Raw genomic sequence first — 10,508 nt, 5'->3', positions numbered from 1 at the left:
GGTTTGGAGTAGCATGGAGCAGCTCTCCGAGTGTTGTTTCTGCCCTGGATATACACACAGGCATTAGTGAAAGCACAGAGAGAGCAGCTGAGATAAAGACACACAAGGAGAAAGAGAGAGAGAGAGACAGAGAATGCATCGCCACTAAAATTTTTGTTAGTGTCTCAAACATTACATCCATGTGAGAATGACAAATAAATGCAATATTATTGTTTGGTTCTGCCATATACGGGCCTCTTCTGATTAAAGATGTTAAATCCTACAATGTAAAAATACAACACTTTTTACAATCTAAAAATTTAGCATTACATGCAAGTCTTTGTATTATATAAACAGCAGTCTGTTAGAAAATTGTCAATTTCTGGGTGAGTACTCGGTGGGTCCTCCTGCCTCAGTCGTCACTGGCTACTCAGTGGCGTCATTCCTGCCCTGTCATATAAAACTGTCAACGCCTTTCTCTCACCTGAACTGACACACACACTACCCCAAACACCAGGGCAGGATAGGGGCCAGAGCAAGGGGCTGTACATGCACCTGGTTGATTCTTTCCCCTGCTGATCATTTCGACAAAAAGGCGATCGTTGCATTGGTTCTTTTATGAATCTAGCAAATTATTCCTACTTCTCTGGCATGTGCAACATGACCGCAGAGCAATCACCTGCCGAGGCAAGTCCTGTTGTCATGTCTCCAAATGTGAGCCTGGACTCGCCACTGCCTCCGCCGCCTTTGATGCTGCAGGCCCGGTCAAAGGAAAGCATTTTGATCAAGTCCGAGCCCCGAGGAAACAGTCCCAACACGGAGGACGGAGGCGCTCTGGGTCAGACTGAAGAGCACCTGCCCTCGGGGAGCCGCAGGAGGAAGAGGCCCGTCCAGAGGGGGAAGCCTCCCTACAGCTACATCGCTCTCATCGCAATGGCCATTGCCAACTCCCCGGAGAGGAAACTCACCTTAGGGGGCATTTATAAGTTCATAATGGAGCGCTTTCCTTTCTACAGGGAGAACTCGAAGAAGTGGCAGAACTCAATCCGCCACAACCTCACGCTCAATGACTGCTTTGTGAAGATCCCCCGGGAGCCCGGCAGACCAGGTAAAGGCAATTACTGGACGTTAGACCCCGCAGCTGAGGACATGTTTGACAACGGAAGTTTTTTGAGGAGAAGGAAAAGATTCAAGCGCACAGACGTTAGCACATACCCCGGTTACATGCAGAGCTCCAGCGCTTTTACGCCAACGCCAATGGGAAGGCCTTCGTATCCAAACGCCCTGTATGCCGGCATAGGGTCAGGTTACGGCTCTCAGCTGACGGCCACATCCCCACACCCAGCCATGCTGCATCATTACCAGACCTCTGCTGGAGTCAGCCAAGGACAGCCGCGCATGTTCAGCATCGACAACATCATCAGTCAGCAGACGGTTGTGCAGAGCGGCCCAGTTGGGGACCTCAACTCCCAAGCGCTGGGACTGGGTGGAGGCGATCTGAGCACTATGACCTCCAGCTGCTCGGTAACCGGCGCCGACCCGTCTGCTTGCTTCCAGACTCAGACTGTCAACCCGTCAGCGAACATGCTGAGCAGAAACAGCGGGAACCTTTCATCCAACCTGACCACCGGGTACCCATATTCCTCTCCGGCTTCTCCTCCAAATCTACCCACCATGACCCAGTCCGGATTCTCCCCGGGCAGCTCCCAAGTGTACTGTACGAGCAACCGGCTCTCCCTACCGGCATTGCGCCCGAGCTCCTGCGCCGAGCACTCGGAGCAGCTACTGGGCCTCTCCAGCCCCATGAACTACAACAACACTTACATGAGACAAGCCAACTTTGCGTCAGGATTAGAGCGGTATATGTAAGATGAAAACTAAAAACTTAATTGAGTGCAGACAGGAAGGATTCTAGACCTAAATTGCCCATTAAAGGAAAAAGCCCCAAATTAATCAGAAGAACAGCTTAAAAATAAAAGGTCCATATTATTCAGTCAGCATAACAATAAATAATAGATTTAGTTCACGCTGGAATTTCGGAATTTAATTTTTGCCAAGCTCAAAAGGACATGACACAATAAGACCGAGCCTCACTATGAAACATTCCTATTTGAAAAGGTGTAAAGCCATTTAGTTTGACACATTCCATGAGTGTATCTCAATATGTACTAATCTGTGAAACACTGCTTTCGTATTTCCTGTATTTTGCCGTTTGTTTTTAAGTTTACATGTTTCTTATAGACTTATAGACTGTTCACGTCTGCTGTTTCACGTCTGCTGTTTTTTTATGTAAATATTGTGCTGATGTAAAGACTTTATTAAAGGAAGGGTGTTAGCATTACACGCGACAAAGGATATAAAAAGGAAATAAAAAGGATTTTTACAGTAAAGTAAATGTAGCCTTTTTCCTTGACCATTTAAAACTTTAAAACTATGAAAATGGGTAATATTTATTTTTAAAAGATTCCATGTCAATACAAGCTAAAATCTATGAACACAGTTTTCTTACATTGATTTAACCTAAATTGGTGTGAGAAAATATTAAACCAGTTCACAAATAAACCACTTTAGTCAGTTCTTTGGAATGAATCATTGCATCACCACGAATCACCAATGAACCATTCAAAATCCACACTTTTAAAATGACGTCTTGAGTTGGGTACAGGTAGACTCGAACTTTCTGTGTTCAAATGCACGAATGAATAATTATATTTTAAATGTATTTCACTGACATAATCAATAATAAATGACATAAAACAAATAGAGTTTTTATTGAGAAGTGTTCAATTAAAAAACTAGACTCAAAACTAAAAATAAAATCATCTTTACCATCATTCTTGAATTTGATACCAATCACATGGAATTCAGGTTAGCAAAGATGCATGGCGATTTAACAAAGATACTCAAACTGTAAAAATAAATAAATAAATGCCCCAAAACCTGCATTAAGCCTTTTTTTTTTTTTTTAAAAATTTGTTAATTAATTATTAATTACTGTTATGCTATGTTAAGCATCCCTGCTATAATAATCTTTAATATCTTGTAGGCTTTTCCTCTTTATGGATTTTTACATGTAATTTTCTAGACTTGTGAATTGTAACAACAGCAATACAACACAAGAAAAGAAAACAACAAAAAAAGAGCCACATATGAGCCGTATTTTGTGGAAATTAATTTCCTGGTAATCTAATGAAATAAGGACATAAAGAAAGTGTGCATAGCAGTTATTGCTGGAGACAAAATATGTTTCAGACAACAGCTGGGACAATTATTTTTATTTTTTTTTATCTCTGAGGTATATAGTTGGGATAAATTATCGTGTAAACAGTTATATGACTTATATTTGACTTATAATACAGATTGAAGAAAGGTGTAAGAAAAACATTCCGTTTTAGGCACCTGGGACAAATTTGTGGAAACGCAAACATACCCATGAGTAAAGCACTTACTTGCAAGTATAAACTGTAATGGTTGTTCCGTTTGAAGGATAAAACACAACAATTTCTAACAATTCTAACAGAAAAGTCAAATTCAAAGTCCAGGTCTGCTCATCACCGCCCAAACCTCACGCCAACCAATCACAACAACCGTGTATTCAGCAAAAACGCCCCAAAACTTTTATTAGATAACTCTGAAGCGCTGAAGTCGCCGAAGGACTCGGACAGCTGCCTCACCACTAGGTGGAAGCAAAGGCACGACGTGTCCAGCTTGTATAATTTTCTCCACCCTCCATTAAGTTTTTTAATCATTAACTTTTTGAATTATGATTTACCCGAACATATTTTGAAGAGCAGTCACCAGTGAAAACACTTTCTGATTTATTGAAATGAGCTTATTTAAATTTTTATTTTGTTGGTAAGTCTTGTTCGGTGTTCGTGTTTCATCACTGAGATGCAATCTCAATCTAATTTTCATATTCAAGTGCTGAAAAGTGCTTACGTCAACAAAACGCACTGAAGGTTTGAGACACACAATGTGACTGTTTAAGCAAAATGTTATTTTTTAAGTATCCCAAAGGACATCCAGGAAAGCCACAATCCAGTCATTATGATCACATTTTTATTCTTTATTTGCCATCAATTTAAAAATAATATCCAGCAGGCGCTCATGTGTAGCTATACCAGGCTTCATTTACATTACATATGAGTTTTCAGCAGGTGTTAGTCTCACAGTACAATCTGCTCCCTTAACCTCAAGTCAAGCACTAACCGTCTATTCAGCCAGACAGTTTATTTCAGGAAGTGTTGTGTTGCACATCAACAGTAGTTGATATTTTATAGCCTAATATAGAAGTTATGTACTTCTCTGGCATTATAAAAAAAATAAAACTATATTAATTTTTCTAACAAAGGCTTTTGCATTGTATAAAGTGGTTTCCTCATTACGTGAGAATGTTTCAATAACCTCTGCCAGTCAGTGCAAGTTTTACCGATTTGCTGCTTGAATGAGTCACAGCTAGTCTCACCTGCGAGTGCAAGACTTTAATCATCACTGCTCTGCAAACAGCAGAGGGCGCCTTAACACCATAAACTGAAATAAGCCTCTTCTTTTTGAGAGTCGCAGAGAATATGAACTAACGCCTACTGAAGCTTTAAAAGATGATAACTTCTCAAAAGCTCCGGTAACTCTTACTCTTCTTACTTCCACGTGATTACACACGTAGCATTAAGTAGACTGACAATATTTTTACGTAAATATGTATATAATTAATTCATTGGTTATACTGTAAGTAAAAAACCAGCATTACTTATCAAATGAAGGCAATGCGAATTGCTACCCCTTCTGTTCGTAAGGCAGGTCATTGTGACATATGGTCGGTGTTTTAAAAGATAATAGAGGGAATAAATAAACAAATAAGAGCAATATTTTCGCTGATCTGTGAATAAAACTAAGGCTGGGCCTTGGGTTCCGTAAGAATGATCTAATATAAGTTAATGTGTTATGTCTCTTGGGTAGCTGTCAGGCAGGTGTCAGAGCGTCTATTTCAGATTTTTAAAGACTTGTGACAGGCAGGTCAGAGAGCAGGACACATAGATCAGCAAGCGCTTCCATGTTTAAGGTTACGCATGCTCGATTTGAACTTGCTCTATCAGTAAAAACAACACACACACACACACACACACACACACACACACACACACACACACACACACACACACACACACACACACACACTGTTCAAGAAAAGGCAACAAACAACATAAAGAAAACAAGTGTCGTCGAAAACGCATGAAAGTCTTGTTCTTTGACTTTCCCAAACCCAAAAACAAACAAACAAAAAACCCACCCTAAAAGCAAAAAATATGACATATATGAATCTGATCTGTTTGCTGTTTGACCTGTAGCTAGGATTAATGGGGTGCTGATGTAAACGCATTACAGTAATTCGATGTTTCTGCCCCATAATGAACTGGAATGCCCGCCTGCTTTAAATAAGCCCGCACACATTGCACTTTGTCATCTGCTCCTGGCCTTTCACGAAGATGAATTGAAGCAGGTTGCGGCACACTATACCCCCGTGTAACACTGTAAAATATGCAAAAAATGCCCACGAATAATGCTGCGAATTGTTGATGAGGAAAACACTAAACCCGTGAGAATTTTTTCTTCGTTTGAATCACGGAATTATGCGCCTGTCTGAAACCTTTCAGACAGTTGTGCATGCTCCGCTTGTACAACTTATTTATGCAGCACTTTGGATACTTGAATAAACAAAACGGATTTAAGGTTACGTTACATTAGATAAAATCGAAAGAAAAATGTAAAATACTGAACAAAAAAAAAACCCCAAAACGTGTCGAGGACTATTTTAGTAAAATATGTATATTTTAAAAAAAATCTATTTCACACTCGGATTTTAAAGTGCTGTGCACTCTACTTCATAAATTAACCTCAATTAAAAAGCTTTATAACAATACTAGTAATAATAATAACTTGAGCTGCAGATTGTTATTATCTTTTCTTTTCCATCTTTTTTACTTTATGAACAGATTCAAAATTTTGATTTCTCTCAATATGCGTGCATTATTATTATTATTATTATTATTATTATCATTTTATTATTTTTATTATTATTATCAATAATGATAATAATAATTTTATAATCTTTTTTCTGATCAGTCACCATCAGTGGTGCACCTTCCCCTGAAGTCACGGTGTCTTCTTTAAGTGAATCAAACACTTCATGTCCAGGTATGAAACTTTTTTCTTTCTTTTTTTAAAGTGAATAAGAAGCTACCAGTAAGACAGTTTTTCACTTTTAACACATACATTCACATACCTATTTCTTATATTCTTTTCCCTCTGATAAAGCATAAAATATGCACAGAATATTTGAGATCTTCGCACTTGGAGGTCTTAAAATATGTACATATACAAGGGAACAACTGATGTCGTTTCAACCTGTGTAGACTTGAGTGCTTCTGTTATTAGTATAACATTTTAACATATGATATAATATTCAAGAGCAAATGCAAATATTGTTTTTTGCTGGATAATTTCGTCCAGTTCCTGGTAACAGTGACTCAAAGACCACGTGATCAGCGTGGCCCTATAAATACCTTTTGAGCACTAAGGAGGATAGTGTGACAGTCTGGCTGGATACCTACCCAATCTTGTGCGTAAAAGCTTTTTTGAAAAGACATTTGGATGCCCCGAAGTAGGTTTTTGAACAATAAGAATAAGCTTGAAGTGATCACAGACGGAAACCATCGTGTCTGAGGAAAACACGACTTCTTATCGGTGCAAGATCGTTGATCTTTGACTCTATTTTTTTACGCGTGACTCCCATTAGTTTTCTCGATGAGAGCGTCGCACGGCCCCGCTTGACCAGACTCGGACTCCGAGGACACGCCAAATCCACAGGTCAAAGAGTTATTTGTCTTTTTCAATTTTAGCCATGTGTGATTTCGGTAGTTGGAGATAAAGCTGCAATAAAACCCTTGTGTGGTTGTAAGGCAGAGAGGAAGGGTGTGTGCGCGCTCTCGCTCTGTAGCCTCACCGGACGAGAGCAGGAGGAAATCTGGGAGAGAGGAGGAAGACAAGCGGCAACTCCAAGGATGACTTTAGGGACGGATATGTCCGACAGCTCTGCATTGTCCGAGGATGTGGACATCGATGTGGTTGGTGGTGACATATCGGTTGGAAAAGACGGAAAGTACATCCACCATGACTTCAACTTCGACAATGACTCGGACGATAATTACTCCCAGAACACGGCCGAGAGGGTTGCCTCTCCAGGGCTCAGCAGCTCTGACTGCCCGTCAGATCAGGTCGGGTCCAATGCAGAGACCGGGACTGCGATTGGGGACAAACCCAGAAAAAGTGCACTTGTGAAACCACCGTACTCTTACATCGCTCTGATCACCATGGCCATCCTGCAGAGCCCCAAGAAACGTCTCACTCTGAGTGAGATCTGCGAGTTTATTAGCAATAGATTTCCCTATTACCGGGAAAAATTCCCTGCGTGGCAAAACTCCATTCGTCACAACCTTTCCCTTAACGACTGCTTTGTGAAAATCCCACGGGAGCCCGGCAACCCCGGGAAGGGCAACTACTGGACTCTCGACCCGGATTCCGCAGACATGTTCGACAACGGGAGCTTCTTGCGCAGGCGGAAGCGCTTCAAGAGGCACCAAAATAATGATATCCTCAGGGACTCCGGTGGCTTTCTACCAGGATTTGGATATGCGCCGTATGGATACAACTATGGACTTCAGCTGCAGAACTTCCACGCAGCCCACAACCCTTACCACCCACACCACACAGGTGGTTCCTTCCCGTTCCCTAACGCCCCCTGCACCTTGCCCTCATCAGCCTCCATATTCCCCGCGCCGCATCATCTGCCCTCCCTTTTAGGGACCGATTTAAGAAAGCCTTTTTATCCTCAGCTAAGCCCCTCTCTGCCACCCCTCAAGACGGACTCCAGCGCCCCGAGTCGACCTTCGTTCTCCATTGATAATATCATTGGTGCAGCCAACTCCACCGCTTCTTCCTACAGCGCACAGCCGGGAAGCCAGGCTCAGATTCTGGCCATGCTGACCCCAGCACTGGCCTCTGCCTCAAGTCATTTGAACTTAGCACAGGAGAGCATATTACAACCTGGGCCGCAGAGTCAAACTTTTTCCAGTAAAACCCCGAATATGAACACTTGCCCTTTTTAAGAAATAGGAGAAAAAGAAAAGACTGCCAGAATGCCCTCTGAATATTTTTCATGAAAAAAAATCAATTGTGGCGTCGTCCTCTGTGAAGGTAGGGTAAACATTCTTCGGGAAGTAAGAATGTTTCTTGTTCTCCCAGTTTCTTAACAGTGTACGAGGAGAGACAGGTTTATTTATAGGGTGTAAATATGTGTATAATATTGAGAGACAAAAGCAAGAGAAACTCGGAGAGGGAGCTTTTTAAATAATGCTGGCCTGCAGTGTGGCGTGTGGCCTTCAATTGTCAGTGGAGGGGAAAAAAGGAGTCTGTTATTTTAACATAAGTTAAATTTGTCCTAAGTGGTTACGGGGGATTATTTTTGATTTTTTTTTCCAAAATACAATTGAGAATTTTATTCTGATTTATATTGTTTTTTATTTTTATTTTGTGTCTATAGAAAAAGTGGCACTGTTGTTGAGATATGCTGACAAGAGACTGTAAACTCAGGTTTTTACTTAGAAAGCACACGGAGACAAAGGGGTGTTTCTGAAATTTAAAAAAATAACACTACAATTTTTCCACTATCACTCCCCCTGAATCTTCTCTACATGGTAAATTTGTGACAATATCATTTCATGTTGTCAGTGGACCCTTAGGCTATGTGACTTTTGGTATTAAAGAGCGTATTACCTCTCTCAACCTTTTAATTGTTCGTTCCTACCTATTCGCAATTTAATCTGTGAAGCATACAGTATGTCATGTGTTGCCAATAGAAAAACACCTAAATGTTCATAGGTCATTTTTGTTGTAATGACAAGAATAATAAATGTTTGTGACTTAAAGAAATGTTTTTTTTTATTGCATGGGAAGATGACCTTCAAGCAGACTCGACGCCATAGACTGAACAATAACGAATTGCATTCATGTTATATTTGCAACAATTTTTTAAACTGAAAACTAAATGTCGTAGATTTCATTGCATTTAAGCTACTTTTATTTATTTATTTATTTATAATGACACTTACAGTCCATATCCTGCCCACCTGAATAACCCACAGTTTTAACGATGTTTGTATCAGTCGTTCAATTCCTAAATGTGACTAATTCAGGTGTTGATTTGACCAATTAAACCAATTTGGCGTCCTGGGCATGCAGTCCGCTAAATTAAGACTAATTTAAGCTGTGAGAAACGAAACCCACAAAATTCGGTTTTAAATGTTTCAAACACGGCTCGACGTTTATAACACTCACGAATATCACGCAACAGTGGGCATGCATTCCCCTTGTGTGGCTCTTGCTCGCTTGTAAAGGACCATTTTCTAGCGAGTTACAAAGGCTTTAAATGAATGGGAACATTAGCGGGCCTCGGCGGTCTGTAATTGAAAGTGAACAAGGATATACCCACGGTCTTTTGGGCTTTCGTTGCTAATTTGTAGCAGCATTTTTCACCAGGCTCCTAATCCACCATAATGCGGCTTTTTGGCCGTTTGTTGATGTTGTCAGTGTGGACCCCTGGCCCAGGGGAGTGAATGTGCGCACAGCGAGCGGTCCCCTGTGAGACCAGCCACATGCATTTGGACCCTGAAAAGCAATCTTCTCAAAAGGCCCTCGGTTTGCTCGGCTTTCATGTCATCTGTGTTGTCTCGGGATACGTTCAAAAGAAACAGTGGGACAAGTCCGGCTACAGAAAACAGGCCTATTGGTCTTTTTCAGAGTTGTTGGAGCACATGTTTCCAGACAGAAGCTGGTGTAAAGCCTCTTTTATTTACCAGATCTGTGCGCAAATGGTTAAATTAGTTTGTGGGTGTTTTGACAGATGATTATTAAGGATGAAGGGTGGGAGGGCTGACTCCTGTGTTTTCCCCTCAGCACAGCTCACTGAAAGTCTTTGAAACGAAAACCAACACATGACTACTTTCTTTACTCAGAAGCAGCCTTTATTTCATTTCTATTTCTTCTCCTCTCCTTGTTAGCTAAAATTGGACAACTAATAAAAGTCGCATACAGCTTTTGGGAAATCATTATGATTAGCGCCTCTCCCGGTATATCCACAGTGTTAATTGATATCCTCTATGTATAATTTGCAGAGTAAATGAGGTGGAAAAAACATTAGCGCACTATTGAGAGTTTTCTCCGCACGCCCACGCTGATAGGGAGTCATTATGCGCCGCATCAGACCATTAAAATCCACATCAAGCGTGTGCAGAGGTGGTTAAATGGTTAAATAACGACAGGAACGAAAACGAAGCCAATAAAAATCGCGAGACTTTTAATGCAAGCTACAGATCCGCCACGGGGAGGTTCATGCAGAGGGAAAGAGCTTTGAAAACGGACCATTTGAGACTGAACTAATTTGTATGGATTTTCAGCTCGAATGCGCACTGACCATC

The 10,508-nt window shown here is 41.0% G+C and overlaps 2 protein-coding genes across 2 annotated transcripts; both read left to right on the top strand.

The window, feature by feature from the left end:
• Positions 1–456: 456 nt before the first annotated feature.
• Positions 457–2,849, top strand: foxe3 (forkhead box E3). The gene has a single exon (XM_085398319.1). The coding sequence runs from the start codon at positions 598–600 to the stop codon at positions 1,846–1,848; it is 1,251 nt and encodes a 416-aa protein (XP_085254445.1). The 5' UTR covers positions 457–597; the 3' UTR covers positions 1,849–2,849.
• Positions 2,850–6,552: 3,703 nt separating this feature from the next.
• Positions 6,553–8,996, top strand: foxd2 (forkhead box D2). The gene is made up of 2 exons (XM_085399118.1): positions 6,553–6,843; positions 6,940–8,996. The coding sequence occupies exon 2, from the start codon at positions 7,038–7,040 to the stop codon at positions 8,139–8,141; it is 1,104 nt and encodes a 367-aa protein (XP_085255244.1). The 5' UTR covers positions 6,553–6,843; positions 6,940–7,037; the 3' UTR covers positions 8,142–8,996.
• Positions 8,997–10,508: the final 1,512 nt, after the last annotated feature.

This window comes from Rhamphochromis longiceps, linkage group LG23, assembly GCF_057381845.1.
Source record: "Rhamphochromis longiceps isolate RC_006_pf linkage group LG23, R_longiceps_female_GT1.1, whole genome shotgun sequence".
Taxonomy (NCBI): domain Eukaryota; kingdom Metazoa; phylum Chordata; class Actinopteri; order Cichliformes; family Cichlidae; genus Rhamphochromis; species Rhamphochromis longiceps.
Note: the sequence above shows the minus strand (reverse complement) of the source record. Positions and strands in the feature narration are given on the sequence as shown.